The sequence below is a fragment of the Motacilla alba genome, chromosome 7 (assembly GCF_015832195.1).
Source record: "Motacilla alba alba isolate MOTALB_02 chromosome 7, Motacilla_alba_V1.0_pri, whole genome shotgun sequence".
NCBI lineage: Eukaryota > Metazoa > Chordata > Aves > Passeriformes > Motacillidae > Motacilla > Motacilla alba.
Genome location: NC_052022.1, coordinates 28,192,911 through 28,214,555, shown reverse-complemented (window position 1 = coordinate 28,214,555; position 21,645 = coordinate 28,192,911). Strand labels below are relative to the sequence as shown.

General features: G+C 43.9%; 1 protein-coding gene across 8 annotated transcripts in view; it reads right to left on the bottom strand.

Moving 5' to 3' along the window:
- The window catches only part of ANKRD44 (ankyrin repeat domain 44), a 132,702-nt gene extending 114,372 nt beyond the window's left edge, over positions 1-18,330 (bottom strand). For all 8 annotated transcript variants that reach the window (XM_038142600.1, XM_038142605.1, XM_038142603.1 and 5 more), the window contains exon 1: positions 17,668-18,330. In XM_038142600.1, the coding sequence (XP_037998528.1) occupies positions 17,668-18,315 (648 nt within the window). In that variant the 5' untranslated portion in view covers positions 18,316-18,330. The remainder of the gene's footprint in view (positions 1-17,667) is intronic.
- Between the last annotated feature and the right edge of the window lie 3,315 nt (positions 18,331-21,645).

Below are 21,645 nucleotides of genomic sequence, written 5' to 3'. Positions count from 1 at the left end.
ACAGAGCTCCTACCTTACCACAAAGGCTTCTCAAATCACAAAATAACCCATCCCAGGTATTTGAGGCACGCGGAAATCACGTTCCCTACTGTTCTCTCCTCATCTAACTTGTCCTTTGTTTTCAAGATTAGATTTAATTCTCTTCAGCTTGAAGGCCTCTCAAGCAATTACAGTGTATGTTCTACAGTCATGAGAAACAGGTAAATGTACTCTGAAATCTGCTGTGTATAGGTATCTGTTCTCTTAGCTCTCCTTAATCACCGCTCCTTTCAGATGGAATTTATTATAAAGTTAGAAAGGAGCCAAATATACCAAACCTTTAAAAACCATACAAGCAGCAGAAATTCTGGTTTATCTAGCTGCAGCCAGATGAATAAAATATTCGAAATTCCAAATATATAACAAATATTGTAAGAGGTTAACTCCTTCATCTGGCAAGCCATTAAGCAAGAGTCTTTTTCAAGGAGGAATTCTGATACAAAGACACCCATGTCACACCTTAATATTAAAACCTCCATTCAGTTGTCCTTCAGCTATACCAACAGAATCAAAATGCCCAAAACAGACAGCCCTTTTAGACCTCTTAAGAAGAAATCTTCCCATCAGATAATATCACTTTATCACTCTCCCTTCCATTCATTCATCTGTCTTGTAACATGATGGAAATATTTATACTGGAATGCAAGAAAACAACTTCAGTGCACCATTTAAGGATTAAAAATGCTTCTGAAGGAAGAGTCAATCTACAAGCAATTGCTACCTCATAATGCTGGGTAAATTCAGACACTGTCAAATTCCTCACATATTTTAGAGTACATTTATTTCTCTTCAGTTTTATAGCTTTCACTAAACTAGACAATGGCATATTTTCCCCCTTTTCAGCATGCTGAAACTGGAATTGCTTGCCTTGGCAACAAAATCCTGTCATTTTTATCCATGCCAAAAGTGTCTTTCTTCCTGTACTATTGACCAAGTTTGCTGCAGCCATGGCAAAAAGCTTGATCAGAAAGCTGCATCACTGGCAGAAAGTGAAGAGCTCCCTTCTGAGGGTCTGCAAAGAAGGGTCACAAGAAAGGAGTGGTGAAGATACAGTGGGCTCTTTTATCAGATCCCCAGTTTAGGAACAGTTGAAAATTGCCCAGGTGTCAGCCTCTGTCATCACACTCAGATGAGGAACAAGCCTGGCACTTACTGTTTCCTCTTATTCCCCTTGCGGCTGGAGCAGCTCGCACAAGTCTGGGCCATTCACAGGGCAGTTTCTGCTGGTGGTCTGCAAGTTTCAAAAAATGTGCACCAAGTCCAATTTCCCTGAACAGAGAAGAAAAGTCAACAGCAGAGACTTCACTTCTCAGAAATCCTGAGATTCTGTGAATCTACAGAAATAACGTTATGCCAGAGACTTCTGGGAACAAGACATTTTATGACTTTTCAACATCACAATCTTCCTCATATGACCAAAAAAGGCTGCATGCTATTAAATACATGGAAGTTCAACTGCTGCTGAAATTTGGGGGACCAGGCTGCACCTCACCATACTTAGGGCTTTTAAAAAAATTAACAAATGGTATTGTAGTTCCAAAATCTGAAATAATACCAGCCTTCCCACCTCTCTGAATCTTTATAAGAAAAAAGTAAACATATGGGCCCTTCATTAGGAGTAACATTTATTTCCATGCTTTTCTGTGGTTTTCTTTTTTTTTTTTTTTATTACCGTAACATCATCCAGATATCTATAAATCTGTCCAACAACTTCCTTTGTATACTTCACAGTCTTAGCATTACACTAATTCCCTGGCTTCTCACTTCCCCCCTTTCAAAATAGGCACAGCATTTGCCTGTCTCCAGTCTTGCATCTCCTCCGTCCTTCATATACTCAAAAATAGCCTAAAATGTCACATTGCTACTAGGGCTGTTTTACATTTCAATTTTTCAGCCTTTTCTGATTGCATCCATTACTTGTATACCTTCTACATCATATAACCAACTGATCTTTAGTATCATTTATCGTCTTCAACTTACACCTAACATATTTATAAAATCATCTGCATTTTGTTGGAAGAGAAAAAATATGGTATGTTTATAAGGCCAAAACAAATGAAGAAAAACCTCTTCATGAAATCATCTGAAATGATGAACCACAAATTATATATGATACCTTAAACTACTGAAAACTAATGACTCTGGCTTGTACTGCCCCCTGCTCAGATTTTTTGGTGGGGTCAGGAGAAAATGATCCTAGAACTTCTGAACAATCCTAGTTCTTCTGAAGTTAAGAATGAAGGGGATGATGAAACTTCAGCAGAGATCCAAGGGATTTCTGCCAGCACACCCAAGGGAAGGACTGCTGCAAAGGGAGCTTTAACTACTACCTTTCATCTGACTTCACAGCACTTGGCAGAAGTGAGAAGACACTCTGGCATCTGGCAAAAAAAGGAAAAGAGAGACTGTGCTGGAAGCATAAAAGGGGGTAAAAGGAGTAAAGTCCAGTACTTGGGACTCTGTGACACAAGCTAGGCACACGGGAAAGCACAGACCATCTTCCACCACACTCTGAAAACATGAGAGGTATGAGGAAGGAAAAATTGCACTAATATACAGGCAAGGGAGAAAGGGCTTCTCCAAACATGAAATAACGTGCATGGCTCGAAAGAAAACCATGGTTGAATGCAACTCAGAAATCAAAAAAAATATATGTTAAGGATCTATACACGTACCATGTCATGTATATCTTAAAACCTCTGTGTGTGGGACCGAGGGCCACAGCACTCAAATGGAAGAGCTGTCATTATAGCAGCTTAGTACAGTATTGCCATTCACTGGATTGACTCCCCTGCAGCTCTTGAAGCAGCAGGCCCAAGGCTGAATTTGAGAAAGTGTTACATACCTAAGTGAAGCAGGCTCTCTGCACGTGCTGTCTGCATGGCAGCTGGAGCACAGGATGCGCAGCCAGAGTCAGCAGGAGCCACGCCAGCCGCTCAGGGAGGGAGCTGGATGGGAGGGCAGAAAAGGAGGAATGCCAGGCCATAACCACCAGCTACACTTCGGGGTTAATAAGAAGAGGTTTTAGTTGACTTCTGTTTCCCAGAGTGGGTAGTAAAAAAGCGGGGGGAAAAAAAATGAACAGTTGTTTTTCTATCATTTACGAGTTATTGCTTTCCTTTGTATCAAATACAGAAGCTGTGTGGCTGCAGCAGAAAAATCCCATTTGCAGATGAGAGATTGGCTGAACCATCACTTTTCTGTGCCCTGAGATCTAAAGTGAAAATCTCTTCCTCTCTCTTTCCCTTCCCCACTCTCAGGCCCCTATAATTAGTTGCATCATTATAAGTGGTAAAGAGCATTCCATTACACTTTCAGACTATACAGTTTCTGCTCATCTATTTCTGGACCTATTTGGTTGCCATCTCTTGTGGTAGTTATACTAAGCCACTCATGTATTAGCTATTTGCTAAACAGGCTCTAATTAAGACTAAGAGCCCAGGTGGCAGAGAGAGGACAGAAGATGAAGGATTACACTTAACTGCACTTGCTAAAAAAAAAAAAAAAAAAAGAGAGAAGACTGCTTGTACTATACCTCTAAGTTAAATTAACTTCAAGAATAAAAACAGGGCATACGAACTCGGGAGGTTTCACATTCCAGCAACAAGAAAACAGTTGCTTTCTCTCATTTCTCTTATATTGGAGTAACTCACACTCTCCAAACTGGCTCTTGGTGAGCACTGTTCTCAGCAAGCTCAAAGCACTCCCATGACTCAGACCTTTGAATCCTTTTGTGACAGTCCACAGTGACCACAGCTAATAAAGCGGTTCAAGAGACAACAAAAAAGACAGATGATGTACAATGTAATAAAAATGTACATATATAAATAAATGTACATATATAATTTAAAATATACATTAAAATGTACAATGCCAGGTTAGAAATCCATCCTTCACATTAATATGTACACTGAGCCAACAAAAGGATGGCCGCTCCAAAAGGCCAAGACAGTTTCATACTTTCAAGTATCACATTATAAGGAAAATGAAAAGATCTCTTTGGAGTGTGGAGAGGTGAATGGTACAGAGGTGAATTCTTGTGTCTCTGAACATGTGCTGAATCTTGTTCATTTTCCCATTTTTGGACACCACTTCAGACTATTAAAGAAAATACACAAGAAAAAAACAGTCCTGTATAAAGTCTAAATTAGAGCTGATGAGTATAACTCTTAATTATCACCATTATTCCTCATTTCCTGGTAGTCTTATAGGATTAACCTAAACAAAAACATTGATGCAAGAGCACTTTCCATTACCAGCACTGCAGCACTCATCCAAAGGCTTCCACCTTCTGCGTGGAGGTGACAGAAAGTCTAAGTGACACAGTGACCCGTGTAAGGTCTTGCCAGCGTATCTGAGCCATGGAAGAAAATGACCTGTGAGATCAGTGTTCAGTAACCTGGAGGAAGTGTTGCTCCCTCTTCAGCATCAGTTTTGAGGGAAATTTCTATGTAAACAAGGCAGGTATCAGACAAATCAGACATTTTCAGCCTGTAGCACTGCAGAGATTCAGACCATTCTGCACAGCACTTCCTAAGTAAGCAGCACAGTTAATTAACTCTGTGTTGATTAATGGTGCTCTCTCACATCAAGAATTTATTGAGTCTGTTATTATAGACAAGGTCATAATTGCCAAACAGCCACCGCTAAATACCATTCCTTGCAGTCTAACCCTTAAGCATCATAATGTAAAATTAATTGGTACTCGTTTGTTAATGAATATGAAATATTTGAAACCATGCAACATAAAACTTACCACTGCTCTTTTCTAAACAAACATGAATGAACAGAACTATTTAAATACCTTGGGAAGAACATCCTCTTTGCACTAGGGTTGGGATGGGAGGTGTCTTTGTTCTTTGTAGTGGCCTTTTCTGTGCTCAGGCATTTACCAATAGCACTTGAATAGAACTTCAAATATTCTTGAATAGTTAGTCAGCAATTATTTCATTTCCAAGGTGCACGAAGACAGACCAGCAAACTACACTCTTATGCAAGAATATGAGCGCCCACACCAAAATATCTCTTCAGAATAGTTATTTCAGAGTAGCTGTTTCAGTAAATTTCCAAGCACAGCTAAAATCAGCTCGTAGCAAATGATCCAACTTCGCCTCAGCAACAAAGATCAACAAGACACTTGAACTCTGCTGTCCCTACTGGGGGCTTCAAATCCAGGGTTAGCCACTATTTAGGGAAAGGGCTGGCAGTGTAACAAAGCAGACCCCCCACTGTGAAAGAAAAAAGCCCACAGGTTGGATCCTTAATCCTCAGGATGGGGAAGCAAATGCTTCGCATAGACATGGTCCCTTCCCAGAAGCAGGATCTGGGCAGTCACTGCCAATAAAGCTGCTCTGGCTTTGCCCAACCTGTGGCAGTCCCCCCACATCTCAAGCAGCACCCAGGCCTGCCTGGTGGTAGGGCAAGAAACCAGAGACAGGATCCCAAGCCTGGCTCTGCTGTGCAGGTAAGGAGAGCACCAGGGAACAGACCCCAACCAATTAAAGCCCCTTCTACTTATATTTCTACAGGCAGTTTTACTACCCTCTAAGGGCTTGCTGATAATACAAAGCTTGTCTTCAACCACATTTGTTTCCCAAAAACAGGGCATGGGCAATATAATGTAGGTCTGACTGGCTTTTCAGCTTGGTTAAGGCAGACCTCAGCAGAAAGATAGCTTTTATGTTGATTCCACTTGTCATGAACACCAGGGCTCAGCACAACTCTGTGGGGCAGTACAACATGCAGGAATTTATGCAATAAGGCACCAGAAAGCAAGCTCTTTTCTGGCTGAGCAGACTGTTTATCCCTCTTTAGAGAGAATTATCTTACTGGTGAAACATCTACTGTAGCTTAAAAATATTACTGCACATGTTCAAGGTCCAATTAATGTATCAGCTGAACACTTTGTTAAGAACAGGCAAAATTCTGGAGTGTTTTTCTCCAAGCCTAGTGCTTGAAAGCAAACAAAATACATCAACAGAAGCAGCATCAGGAATAAAACAAATGTGACACTATGGTTGGAATTGTACCTACAGAGGTGAAGCGGTTATTTGCACTGTACTTTTTTTTTTTTTTAATGTTACAATATTCCAGCAAGTAGCAGCACAATTCAGTCCAGCAGACTCTGAACAGCTCAATAATCCCAAAGGAAAAGAAAATGCATAAAGAGATTTTGTTACTTCTGTGGGTCAGACCCTTCCCTATTTGCTTGGTCCTAGACAAGCAGTTGTACACAAGCCCTAGGAGAAAGCTTGTTCCATGCTAAAGCTTTTTGGAGGCTTCAGGCACCGAATTACACCTGCTTGTACACCTATTTTTAATTTTTGTCCAAACCATAGAGCCAACTGAAGAATTCCCAGACAACTGTCTGAAAGCGTGCAGGTCTTTGAAGGGTTGGAGACCATGTGTCTGCACAGAGTCATCCCTTAGCAGTCACACAAGGGTTTTCAGACAGTTGTTTGGAGCTGTCTTCTGCCAGCCCCGCGGGAACAAGAAGTGCTGAAGATCATGTGCCTGCTCTGTGGTTTGCCGTCATTTGTCTCTCCTTTTCCAGACAGCTCTCTGGTGAATCACAAATCTGCCTTGGAGGGCACGAAGCATGCATAAAACCCCATTAAAGATATGCAAACTCTACCCAGGAACAGGAACCAGGAGATCCCAAATGCAATCCCTGACTAATGTGAAAGCTGTGCCTGTAGGAAGAGGATAAACACAAGGCTTCTGTAACCAGCTACCCCAGGTAGCTGCACCTGCCAAGCCACAGCATGCGGGTGCTCCTGGGCTGTGTGATCTCCCCACCAGCAGTGGGCACATCCTCAGAGAACCCAGGTCTGGATAAGTCACTCTTGGAGCTGCACAGGCTACATGGCTGGTTTAGCTAGTCCGAACCTTTGCTGTAGAGGAGGGCGAATCTGTTCGGCTCCATTGGCTCCTGTTTGCAGAAAAGACAACGCTCCTCTGGGAACCAGGGGTGATGGACATGTTTACCAGTCTTCTTGAAAATGCTTCTGGAAGGAGGAACTTCTTCTAATTAGAAACTAGGTTATATGTCTATGAATATTTACCTGTAATAAGCAGAGCTTAGTGAGAAGACATGGGTGGGGTTTCTGAATGGGTTTAAAATGCCTACTTTGTATTCAAGGGGATTACCTGTGTTAGAATTCAATTTAAATGTATTGATCCCTACTAAATGACTCAAACATGGGATGGGAATCAGCCAGCACTACGTTAAACCACATTTCTGCTGAAGGACTGTGTTGTATTCTGATGAGTTTGTAGTGTGCCAGCTGTGGTGGTTGTTTAATGGTGTTTTCAACAGCTGAACTCAATGATCTAAAGGGTATTATCCTACCTAAATGATTTCATGATTCTAAGACTGCTGAGTTTGAGCCAGACATGAAATGGAGCTTGAGTGAAATGCACCCAAAGGGCACCATCTAATCCCCTGACAGTAAGAAAGATTTTTTCAGATTTGAGAGGCTAATCTCTATTTATCTGAATGACCCAGCTTCACATGTATGTGTGCTCCATGGCAGAGTCAGGCAGTCCTGGATTATTAGGACATTTAGGCTAAACAAGCAGTATTGATGCATAACAGGCTGATCTCACTTTTACCATCTGCACTGCCAGGACACAATGCTAAGCCCATGACACAAGATTAGTGACCAAAGGCAGCCACCCACAGCAATCAGCCAGAATAAGTCTTTACCTACACCAGGTGACCTAGAAACCATTTCCTCCTAACAGAGCACTTGCTCTAAAGCAGCAGCAATTCTGATTTTACAGTTTACAGAACAAATATCTAAAAATTCCAATACGTTAATTGAATTTAACACTACTGTGACAATGAATGCCACCATTCATTTCTCACCTTGCAACATCATGAGATTGGCATCAGCCCACACAGTAAACAGTGTTAAAACAACCTGCAGGAAGGAAGGGCATCACTGTGAATCAGCCACTGAAAGAGGTAAATCAGGATTTGGCTCTTGCTCTGCCACCAGCCCCCTTCTCAGCCTGACTCAAGGAAACCACAGAGTTTCTCTGCAGCAGTTCTCCAGCTGTGAAAAGGGTAACAAGCATCTTCTCTTGGCAGTGCCATCAGGCAGCAGCACTGTACCTCCAGCTACACAGTGCCTGCCTTCTCCTCTGCCTCCTCCTATCATCCCTCCTGCTCTCTGCCTCAGCTTCCCAGGGCAAGTCTTCTTCTTCCACCTCCTCTCTCCAAATTCTAAAGCTACCTTGGCAGCTTTTTAAAAAAGTCTCAGATTTGTGTCCAGCCAAGGTTATTGGAGCCACAGGCTCCCCTTGCAGAAAACCCCATCAGAAGCTGGGCCACATCTCCTAAAGAGGAGCAGGATTATGCATATAGCTAAAGGATAAAGACTTGTTTACATTAAAAGAAAAAAAAATCCTCATACTAGGCTTGATTAATGCCAAGCAAGGTGCAACAAGATCACTCACCTAAGCCTGCTCATCTCAAACAGAGGCAATGGTTGCAGAACACCACATTTACTTCATTGGTAGCACACTTTTAAAATGTTCTTGGAGTCAATGACTAAATAAGTCCCTCTCTTGTTTCTAAATTGGAGATAAGTGCTGCATGTTGCACTGGCAAGCACATTAAAACAGCTGGAAGCAGAAAGACAATATGGGTTTTTTTAGGCCATTGTTCTTCAATTTTTTACCCTGGGCATGCTAAACAACTAAAGACCACACTAAGCAAATCAGTGTTTTACCAGGTGCGTAAGAATCCACTGTGGGATTCTAGCTTCAAGATGCCAGGGTCCCCATGGCAAGAAGGCTGGCTCCAGCAGTGACACCAGCCCAGCCTGGTGACACCAGACAGCTTGATGTACCCATCTACTGCTGCCAGCAAGGCCCCACAGCACAGGCACAGCTTTGTTGTGCTGCCTTATTGCACAGAAGACAACAGAAGTAATCTTTATTACAAAAACAAAACAAACACCTAGAGAGGCAGGAATAAAAACACTAGTGAAAAGGACACGATGCCCACCTTTATATCTTAGAAGTATGGGAAAAATCAACTTTATACATAGAAACACAGCAAGACAGGTGCTGCTACCAGTGCGTTATAAATACAAAGCAGCTTCCCTATATTCCTGTACAGCTGGTCTAGATTTGATACAGCCATTTATGTGAGGATGAGATTTCAGAAGGCAATCTGTGGCTCTTTCACCTTGGAAAGGCAAGGAGCCAATCATGTTAAAATGATGCTGTGATGAAATGGGTTATGTTCTCCATCTGAATGGTATTATCTACATTATTAATGACAAAGCGCATATAAAAGCTTATTAATGTTCACACTCATTTTCTTTCACAGAAATTATTAGATCATATTTAGAATGTGAAAGCTTGTGCACCTAATGGTGCAGTTGACTGGTGCTTTCTTTTCAGCTGATACACTGCAGACAGAATACTTGATTTTCACATTTTTCCTCTTAAATTTCTGTAAGTTACATGCTCTTTACTTCTGGCAGTACCTCATTTACAGAGACATGTAGTTAGAGGTATGCAACCAAGCAGACACCAAACAACTGTTCTACTAAAGCTTTTGTATGGACAAAAGACATTTGTTCAAGCAATAAGTCTATAAAATTACACAGGCTGCAAGACGGGGGAAAAAACCAGGCCACACAATGAGATCCAAAAAATTACCAGAATAAAAATGCTAACACTTAAATAGAAAATTATTCATCACTAAAGATTATTTGCAGACTTTGTGCTATTAAGGATATCAACACATGGCCCTTGAAGCAATCCTGCATGTACATAATTCAATAAGACAAGGGTTTTCCATAAGAAACCGATTCCTTTATGGAAAGGAGCTGAAGCCTCAGCTCAGTAAATAGATGCCATCAGGTACATCAGTTAAGACCATATGCAGGAGTTAAGTACCCTGGTTTTGCCTACTTGCTCACAAATTTGCAGTAGCATGCAGCTGTGAGGGGGAAGCGGGGCTTTGTGAGGGCATTCTCCCCAAGTACTCTTTTAAAAATAACAGAGCAAGCCTTGACAAATAATTCCAGCACAAAAATGCACGTCCGTATATAAAAACCAGCTCGTAACTCGAAGAAAAAACATCAAGCAGACAAGCCTGCTAGGCCAGGAGGTTCAGCACTGCATGGATGAAATTCATTCAACAGCCTCCATTTTTGGTTGTACATCTGCAGACAGGAAAGACTTTTCTTCCCCCAAAAGCAAAACACATGCAAATGTCTGTCATTAAAAAGCACACGCTCTTTCAGAATGTCACAATTACCTAGCCACAACTAAATGCTGTAATTTGTTGACCAACTCCTTAAAAACGTCCAAGAATGACCTCAAACCCTTGGTTAAAACTGCAAAATAATTTCTCCCCTTTAAATGTAATTTTGTAATGCTTTGATTCCCACCCATCACCAGGCTGAAGGGTTCCTACATGCTGCTACATGTTTCTAGTGCAGCAAAGAAAAAAAGGCTGAAGCCACAGACAGCAGCTGTGGGAACTTTGCAGCCCAAGCTTTCCAGCTAACAAAAAAAGTGACAAAATATAGATATGTACTTCTGGAAACAACAACAACAAAACAGCTAATTTAAATATGGGAACCGCCAAAAAAACACATTAAAGGCTTAAAATACAGAGGGAGTCTGTCAGCAAGTTTAGCCCACCTGTATGATCTGCAACATACAGAGGCAGCATGTGAAGTAGGGCATTCAAAAAAGCAGGAATAAAAGACAGAGGAAATGGTCAATGCTATCAGAATATACTTTGAAACATTTGCCTAACAGGCTTATACCTACAGTATCTGGTTCCTGTAGGCATCTGTTGGCAGCAGCTTAGTATTAGTACCTGTATTAGTACCACTGAAAGGAAAAAATTCTGGACAGAGGTTAAAAAAAAGCCTAAAAACATAATATGTTAGTTGAAGCATTAGTTATTAGCCTGAAGACAGAATTAACTCCAAAAGTGGCTCCTAAAGAGTAAGCCGCTCATTCCACAAGCAGAGATCTGTTAATGGTGGGGCAGCTTCAGGAAGAGGAGAGGGGACTTGGCCAGGCTCCTCCCTGAACAGACCGCAAAGCCAGAGCAGGGAAACCCTTCCCATCGCCAACACATCCCAGCCTCTGCCTCTCTTGGCAACAAGCAAGCAGGATCAGCTACACACAGACCTCTAGAAACAAGGCTTAAAAGTTGTCTCTGCCTGCAGGGATTTGCTCCCAGCCCAGCGTGCGACCGTCAGCGCTGTGCGGTGCTGCTGACAGCGGCACCGACCCGAAACGGTGCCCCGGGAGAGGCACATCATGTGCAGCCCAGCGACGGCCAGCTCCAGCTCGGGCACCGCGCTTCCCAGGTCACAGAAAACATCTGTCCACCCTCGAGCAAGGATCCAGATAAAAACATCACCTTCCTGGAACCAAGCCATTACACAAGCACCCAAGCTGGGAGCAATGTTTATTTCTGTACTAAATGTAGCCATGACAACAACATCTTCATTTAAGAGATGAGCAGGAGGAGGTCATGGGCGCTTGTCAGGCCTGGATAAAATACCACACCTCAAGAGAGTCCAGGAGGGTAAGTTCTGCTGGATGCCATCTGCAACTCAAGAAAACTAACACCCTAACATGGGCAGGCACACCCCCCTCAAAACAGCCAGGCATCTGGCAAAACCACTCCAAACCCTTCCAGCATTACCAAAGAGCAAACCTCCGCAGGGTTTCCCTGCTAAAGAAACAGCTATGACATACTTGACCACGCCACAAATTTTCCCGACTCAAGTGCTTCTTTTTTACCTTGAAACAAGTTACAAAATTATCAGAAAGAGAAACACTGCTGAAGCCACGACCAAAAAAAAAAGAAAAAAAAAGAAAAAAAAAAAAAAAGGCAGCAAAGCAGCTTCCCTTTTGAGCCTGTATCTTGCTCTCTTTGGTGACCCAAAGCCACCACCTCTGAACAGGACCGTCCCTGAAGGCATTTAGACATTATTTCCATGGTGTTCTTGGCAGTGTTGGGTTTATGGTTGGGATCTATGATCCTGAATCCAATCTAAACAATTTGATCCAATTTGATGATTCTGTGTCAGAGCTAAGCTGCCATCTATACCAAATGGCAGCAACCATCACTCCTACATGTCTGAACAAGACCAGGAATCCTGGCACATCCCAGTTTTTCCAAAGTTTTTTTTATTATTTTAAAAAGCATGGAGCCATGTCTCACAGTATGCATGATACCTAGGAACATCATGGCTCCAGAAAGACACTGGTAGCCACAGTGGAATTATTTTGGTCCAACCACATTTTCATTTCACACAAAATAATAGAGACACGCTCCTGTGGGTAAACTCCTCCTCCTTCCTTCCCCACAATTACCTTAGTTTTGTGGCTGAGTATTTTGTACTAAAATGGATTATCTCTTTCTGGCTGTGAGCCCTTTCAAAACCACTTAGAAGACTGCAAATTAATATACACACCTTAATATTATCTAGTCATAATATGAGGAGGGGAGGAATTGTGGCATCACATGCCACACCAAATTAACTCGTGGGCTGCCTGTGGGCATGGGAAACAGGTTAATTACTCCTATTTTATACAGCAGATTCAGGGGCATTTCCTCAGATGCTTTTACATGTCACAGAGAAAGGATACACAGAAAGACATTATTGTCAATTGAATGATTCTGAAATAAGTTAGACACACCATCACTTGGAAATGTAATTGGTTTTGTTAGGAGACTATTTGTTACTGTTGTATTCATTTTGGTTTTAAGTGTGTTCAGACACAAGTCCAGTCTTTGCCCAGCAGATTTTTATGATATTTGACATCTGTTTAAAATTATTTAAACATCTGTTTAATGTTGTTTCTCTGCGACCATAATAAAAAAGATCCTGATGGTCAGCAAAGAACTGTCAAACACAGGAAAGCATTTGGGGAAGGGAGAGAAATGGTCCTTTCAGTTCTAGTCACACTGCATTACCCTCAGCAGTCAAGGACAACAGCCAAAATACCAGGAGACAGGATGAGGGTTTGCAGTTAATAGCAGCCTAAGTACATACACTACCATTCATCTGGGCTCCATTACCCTTATGCATGCATACGCATGCTTGTGAGGGCAGCCTAAATGTAATTCTGTTGTTTTGTACATACAGGGCCTGGGCTGGTGACACTGAAGTCACAGTAAACTACGACCCTCCAGATGCACTGGCTCAAGGCTAGCTAGAGCCTGTGTCTGTCTCAAGAGTCACAGCAAGCTTCTCACTGAATGTGGGAATGCGGACATGAAACCAGCAAGCACTACATCTCTTACAAGCAGCTACACAGGCTGCACTTCCTAGGTAACTTCCCATTTTATTGCTGTTTATACAAAACCTTCTCAGTGTCTTTCAAAGACAGAATGATACATTTCCTCTGCGAACACGCACAACCATAACCAACAACAGGCAGTGGAGCTTGCATCAGCATCTGACAGGCATCAGTGCCTGTCCCACGCACACCCCGCTCTGATGGGCACAATGGGCACATTTGTGCCACGGAGGTGAAGGCAGAGCTGGCATCCCAAATCAAAGAGCCATGCACAGAGCAACTTTGTCGGTGTTAAACAGAAAGAAGATGACAGAGTTAGCTAAAGAGACAATTTGCAGACCTGGGGGCAGAGCTGGCAACTCTGCAAGGAAGGCCCCAGCTGGCAAGGCAAAACTGAAAATGAGATGGAGACATTACAGAAAGTTTAGGTTCTTCCAAAATAATTTTCCAAAAGGTGAATCACAGAAGCTTACATATAGAACTATTTTAAGATATTTTACCCTTTCACACAGTGCTGACAGGAGCAATTGTCTGTTTGCTGCTCAGAACCAGAAGTGGAAACCCTGAAGACAAAAAGCACACTTGATAGCCTAGTAGCTGATGTCCTTTCTCTGGAAAAGTTTGCAGGTGGCAAACAAACAGTTCTCAAGAAACCAGGTTACTTGTTGCAAGTATGAGGAATAAGCTGGGCAAAGAACTGCAGACAGCAGGCAGGGAGAGTGGCAGCAGGAAGAGCCCTACATCTGCTGATTACTCAAAGGATGAGAGAGATGGGTCCAGGCAACAACTGCTGCTGAAAAAGCAGCCACGAAAGTCACAAGCAGATCAATGCCTTCACCCTTTGAGAGCATCACCCACACCTGAAAGCCTCTGGCTGCTCATTTGTTGGAGCACTTGTCTTCTGCTCCTTCTGAACTCTAGCTTAATTGTAACCTTTTATCATAAACAATTGTACCCTCACACAATACAAAATACTAATGCTTATTGAAATGGAAAAGGTACAGCCAACGACTTGGATAGGGAACAGTACAGCAATAACTCTTAGAATTGAAAAGAAAAAGAGGTTTTTTCAGTCCTTAGAACAACTTGCGTGCTTGGTGTAATTAACATTCACAGCAGAGACAGTTAAAAAAATGACCAGATAAATGTGTTAAGATTTAGAGCAAGTTTTGCAATATTTGTATATGACAACAGAAATATTTAGAATATCAGAGTGTTTACAAATGCACAGACACAACTGTGCACAAAGATTATAATCCTATCAATTAGTTTAAGTTATATGAATTATTTGAACTTGTTTTCTGCTTAGCATTTAGTCATTCAAAAGTGACTAGTTACATGCCTGAAAGAAATTAATCTAGAAATGAGCGATGGTAGAACACACTTCCTGTGGTTAAAGCACTTACAGGTTTCTCTTGGCTCAACTGATGAGCTAATAATTACCATCTCTAGAAGCAAATTCAAGTAACCTACACTAATGCTAAACTCTTAAACTAAGCTCTCCTGCCTAACAAGTGAATGTAGCTAAAACAACTGATAATCTCTTTTAAGGTTTAAGTGTAGCAGCACTTTAGCACCTTTCAGCTATATCAAAAAAGCAGCAACTATTAACAATCTGTCTTCAAAGCCTGTAGGAGAAGTAGTGTGATTAATTTCTCATCTGTCTGAATACTACCTATGCTGTTAGACACACTTGGTAAGAAAAGCCGAGCATGGAGGCAAGGAGGAAACAGATAACTTAAAAAGGGAAAGAAATGTTTAAACTCCCAGCAGGGAGGTTCTCTAGTCATCTCCTACATGATGCTCTCCTCACAGGTCAAAAAAAGTTGTGGATCCAGAAGGAATCATGTGCTACAGAAATCCCAATGACAGGCACAGAGCTCTTGGTTTCAGAGTCAACCTTCCCTGAGCATCACAACTCAGACCTGAAGAATCGCACACATGCTGCACCAAGAGCAGCCCACACTCACTCTCAGCAGCCCAGGTCCTGACCACTGCAGGGATGCACGGAGTGTCCCTCATACTCCAAATCTCACTGCACGACATCGTGAGCTGTGGCCTTTGGTGTTTAAGAAAAAGGAAACCGTTTCCTGAATTACTACAAGTTATCACTGTCACACTTGCCTCAATCTTCAAGAGCAGGAAGACATGCAAAAGGAGTCTGCTCTCTACCCCAGTGAGCCTGAGTACACACAGGAGTTGTTACAGAAATGCAAATCTTCCCAGACACATCATTTTCCAGCAGAGATTCACCTCTCTTCTGACTGAGTCTATCTACAACCACACGAGGCTGCTGCTACTGTGTGTGTCTCTGCTAAAGGTGGGCCAGCCTGGGGACAGCACTCCTCCAATGTGATACAGAAGAGAAGTAGAGCTTGCCCTGAATCACACAGAGCTGCTGTGGTGCAGCCCTGGTGCCTTGGTGACACTGCTCGGGCTGCAGGTGGCAATGGCTCCACCAGCAACAGCTCCAAGCACACAGAAACAGGCACACAAGAACTTCTGCTCTCAGTTTAAGAGGAAGCACCACAGAGAGCACCACAGAGAACGTGCCCTTCCCCTCCTCCACTCTCTCAGAAGTGAAAGAAGAAGATCTGTTGAAGAAAATTAAGGAAATGAAAGGAGACCCAGTAGGATGAGTACAGGTAGATCAACATATCCCTCTATAAACAACAGGAAACCTATGTCCACAAAGAAAAAGGATCAGCCTGTCCTATCATGTCCCAGGCTACAACCTGACCAGGAACAATGATGAGCATTCACCAAAATTTTGAGCATTCTCAAAGTAGGCACACTGCAGGGGTGTCACAGCAGCTCTGACAAGCCTCCTCCCTCTGCTTTGAGAGTTCTTAGAGAAAACAAAAAGGGAGAACCCTAAGACAACAGCCTGTCATTTTTCTACAGCACTACAGACTTCATCAAGATGTGATCTACTTGACTTAAATATATTTTGACTTCTACTGCTGCTGCTGAAGCAAAATTCTCACTTTAAGATGTCGGCAAAGATTTAAAAATACTAAAGGCAGTAAATTCAAGGGCTTCACTAAACATGTAAAAAGTACTGAAATGGAATAATTTTGGTCCTTTGTAACACATGTCTTTTTTATATTAATGCTTGCTGTTTGGATATTTAACACACAGCTCCTACCTGAATCTCCTTATTTGTGACACTCGATCTGTGCACCATGGGGTAGTGAAGCCTCATGGTGTGAAACATTTTCTCTGCCAGTCATAAGCATCAGATCTAAAGATGAGGCTATTCAAGGGACATGTCAGGAGGCAGCCCATAAATACTGCCTTCTGTTACACGTGAAAACACATTATAGTCTGGTCCCCTAGTACTGCTTTCACTTTAGAAGCAGCTTTATCATTCGCAGCTTTCAAAACTCTTTTCAATGTGCTATGTGGCAGCTTTGTGCATGTGGAAGATTTTTTCAGAAAAGCATAAATAGACTGTGAGCGAGGCTTGTGATCTCCAAGTACGGGTATTTGGAGAGGGACTGGCTGCAGGCAGAGCTTCTGAACCCCACAGGAAGGGTCGGAGGCTTGCAGGACACCCACGCTGCAGATCACAGGCGGACCACGCTGAATTAAAAATAGCCGATTAAAGCACACAAAGTGTGTAACAGTTGGTAGAGTATAAGGATAAACCAGGATGTGGGAGTCATAATATCAATTTACTAAATATTTATAAATGCTTCTAGCTACCAGTGATAAGAAACACTTTAATACTAATTACAGCTGTCTGCCCACTGCTAAATTTAACACGATCCAAATGTTAATACTACGGGTTTTCCTAGTAGCCTGCGAAGAACGGCAACAGCTTATCCGAAGAGATACTTCCTAAGCAAAAAGGAGAAATTATTTCTACGTATGGCACGGCAACGAAACGATGGAAAAAGCCAAAGGAACGATAGGCAGAGCCGAGAGGCCTTTCGAAACGAGCCGTCACCCACCTCCATCCCACCCCGCCGGGGGGAGATGTCAGGGTTTCACCGGGGACGGCGGGGCGGCAGCTCGGCGGGGACGGGCGAGCGCCCGCGCCCGGTACCGGCTGCCGCCGCCGCGACCCCGGCAAGCTGCGCCCTGCCCGGCCCCGAGCCCCCGGCCCGCCGCACACAGACAATGTCCGCCGGGAAGCGAAGAGAAGCGCATCGGCGGCGGATCGGCGGACAGCGGGGACCCGGCACCACACGGCGCCTCCCGCGAAGGAGCTTCCACGGCCGCCCCCGGCAGCGGGAAGGGCCTCCCCCGGCCGCCCGCACCGCCGCGGGGGCTGCGGCTGAGGCTGAGCCCGCCGCCCGCTCCCGCCCGCCCCGCGGCGCCCACCTGGTCGGCGAGCTTGAGGACGGCCATCCTCCGCCGCGGCTCCCGCGCACATGCAGCTCCCGCGACGGGCGGCGAGCGCGCCCCGCGACCGGCGCTGCTGCGGCGGCGGCGGCTCCGCTTCGCGGCGGGGCGGGGGCCGCCTCGCCTGGTCCGGCCCAGGAAGCAGGGGCGGGCGGGCTGCCGCGCACGGCCGCGCCGCCACCGCCGCCTGCCGCCGCCGCCTTTGTTCGCGCCGGCGGCCGCTGCCGGAGCGGAGCGGAGCGAGGGCCGCCCGGGGCTCTCGGCGCCCCCGCCCCGCCGGGCAGCGCGGGGGGCGGTGCCGCCGGACCGGGCGGGACCCACACGGACCCGCCCCGAGCCCCGGCCCGGGTCCCGGGCACCTGCTGCACGCCGGGGCGACCCGCAGCGGGAGCAGCCGCGACCCCTCAGGGACACGGCGCTGCCCTCGGGCCGGGGTGCCCTATCCCGCCGCAGGGGCTGTCCTGAGGGCACCGCGCCGCCTTCGGCTCTGAGGGCCGAGCTCTGAGGGGCCGCGCTTGTTCCCACCGGGCTGAGGGATAGCAGCCAACGTGCTGTCCCAAGCCCGGGTAGAAGGAGAAGCCGAACCCTTAACCTCTCCCTTCCTGCCATGTGTGCATTCAAATCCATTTGTCAAATACCATCAGACAGACATAACTGTTCGACTGTTCGGATTCTTTTTGGGGGGGGTTTACCTCTTTTTGTAGTAGCTATCTTGAAAAATCTGGTAACTCCTGACAGTCCAGATCTCTTTCTACTCAATATATTACTTCATTTTTCAAAACCCAACATACTAAACAATAAGTACAGTTTAATAAGCAAACAAAATAGCCCCTGAGTCCCTGCGTAATGCTGTAGAGAAAATGAACATCATCCACTGTTCCTGTTGAGCTGACCTGGGGAAACTTCACTTCCACCCTCAGAGCTGGCTGTCAGTGTGACTCCAGCACACAGCCAAGCATGCAAGGCCAGGGGCTGGCAAGGGGGGAAGAGAAAAAGAAGAAAAAAAGCATGAAGGGGTAAATTTACATTCTTTCTTACCCCTCAGAGCTGACAAACTAAATCCCTGAAGCATATGATTTGATTAAAATCATTGGTACAATGCACAGTAACAGGATTTACACACATGCTGAAGGTAATGAGGGTAATTACATTTCTTCCAAGGACATGTAACTTAAGAGCAAAGGGCTGAAGATTCCCTCTTCCCCTCCTCCAAGTGACACAAAGGCCATGTATTTTCCCACAAGTTAGATTCTGCAGTAAGAAACTCCCATACGCTGCAACACATCCAAAATGACAGTCATTTATGGCTTTTCAATCCTTAATTACAGAATGAGGTGACTCTAAGTAGTTTAAAAAAGGGAAGTGTCTTCTATGGAAGAAAACCAATCCAGCAAGGAAGCACATGTTGGTTTCAGGCATTTGAGGCATCATTATAAGTGGGGATTAAAGATATCACACAAATTATAACACATTTTGACTCCAACTATTTTAAAGGAGTCTTAATGGTAAAATAGTGTTAATATAAATTAGTGTTTTGAAGGAAAAAACAAACAAACAAAAAAAAAACAGCGAGACAATCCAGTACTTTCTGTGTCCCACCAATTCAGGCCAGAAATTTGGTTTTGACAGTCTACTCTCAGACTCTGTTGAAAAACATGCTCACCACACCCAAGTCAGAAGTAAGCAGAAGGTAGCTCCCAGCTGAGAGCAAGCAAAAAGAAAAAAACCCCAACCAAACAAACAAAAAAACCCCCAAAAACCCAAAACCAAACCAAACCAAACAAAAAAAAAAATAACCAAGAGGAAAATGGAGGGAACTTTCAGCATTATAATGAAAGGTCTCTTTTGTTATAAAGGCCTATTTCCAATGACCTAGCATTCACTATAGCCTTCTCCCTGCAGTTAAACTTGATGGATACACAAGGTAAATGATTTTTCAGATTTGTTCTTTGCTCCCCTCACTTTCTGATCCAAAAATCTGGTACAAATCCTTGTACCTTCTTTGGGACCACTGACACTCTCCTGTCAGGGAGATAAATCATCTGAATGGAAATCTGCAGTGCAGTAGGAGCCCAGCTGCTTGGGAGTCAATAACTGGGCTAGATGAGAGCTAGTGATCATAGAGGAGATGGGTCATGACAGTGCTATAATATTCTTAAGTTTTTTTCCCAACAAACAGAGTCTCATGCCAGCTCCTCTTTCCCAGGCTCCACAGGATGATGTCTAGGAGAACCAACCACCTACAATGCCACTCCTTGGAAAGGCCCCCAGGGACATGCAGAACTGCAGAAAGTGTTCACATTCCATATTAACCAGACAGCTCTCAGTTTACAGAGATCCTTACAATTTTATTTACACTTTCCATTTAAAGGGTCATTTGCATGAACTGCCGAGAGTAGTCACAGTGTTACAATCATTACTCACACAGTAAAGGAGTCAAGATTTCTCTGAAGGTACAGTGTCCTCCTCTCCTGTTCACAAAATAGCACAAACAACTATGTTCCAGTCATGCACAACCAACAAAAGCTTTTCTGAGCTATTTTACTCAACAACTTCTTAGCCTAGGCTGATACATAACTAATTCCATGACACATTTTCACGTGAAATGATGCCAAATGCTCAGCTGCCCTTTTTTTGAAGAAGAGTCACAAAGCCATTAGCTAACTTTTCAAATAATGGTCATGCCTGCAACTCTCAAACCTGTAGCACTAATGTTCACTTTCCATACCAAGAAAAGTACATCAAAACAGGTGTGCAACATCCTTAATGAGAATATACTTGAGCTTGCCAGATACTGTCATCTTGGATTAAACCTGCATTTGGGAAGGAAAAAGCCCTAGGGCTACACCAGGCCTCTGACAGGGAAGTAGAAAGAAACCCTCTAAGGACAGTGGGTGCATTTGTTCCTTGCTGACCCATACCCAATCCTAAGAGGGTTCTGTGCATCCAGTTGAAGTCCTCTGTGAAACACAACCCCCTACTGCATATTTTAAAAAGCAAAATAGGAACATGAAAGTTTGAACTTTAGCACTTAAGCAATTTCTGCTCAACAGAAAGGAAGAACAGAACTGCCCCAAATATGCTGCAGTTGCTCACACTTAGATTTCTTGATGTTCTGTCCACAACACAATTATGCTCTGTAATGTATGGGCCCAGTATCACAGATGTCTGCCTTTTTTTTTTCCACCTTTTCATTTTGCCCCCAGAAAAACCAAAGTTCCTCCAGTTCCATCTAAACTAGATTGTTTAGCCATTTGCTATCAGCAGTCATACACATGAGATGCTTCCTCACTGAGATTTTGTGTCAGGAAAGCCTCTTAGCATTCTTATACCCATTTGGGCTCAACAAAACTCCCAGGCACACTTAGATCTAGGCATGTGACTTCAACAGAACTTCATCATCATCATAAATGATCGGCCTTTGGTTAAGATCTCACATGTCATTTTCATATGGGTTAATAGTGCAAGTCTTCATTTGGGTATTGGCTTAGGATTTGAGAGACTCCCCATTAATTCTCTCTCATACCACAGTGCTCCTGCATGGTGCTTGCTCCTCATGCTGCTTGGCTTGCTGCCTGTAGAAGGAAATTCTCCTGCTTTGTGAGGAACACCCTCTGACATGGCTGTGATTCCTTAAGTCTCAAGGCATCAGCTGGGGAAGGATTTCAGGTAAAGGCCACTGGCCACTGCTCTGAGCATTACTCTGCCACCACAGACTCAGTGTTAAGAGTTAGGCACTTCCCATGTGCTGTCAGGGAAGAAAGCAATCTCATTGAAATAAATCCATTTCACTGTATATACATGCTGCAGTGAGCTGGGACATGGGTGGGAAATGGGTGAACAGCCTACACAAAAGAGCAAGTTCAGGAGTTCTCCCTGCACCCTGTTCTTCCTGCAGCAATACAAACGTGTCTGCAAATTATCTGCTGAATCCCTATAAACCCTCCTGCATCTCAA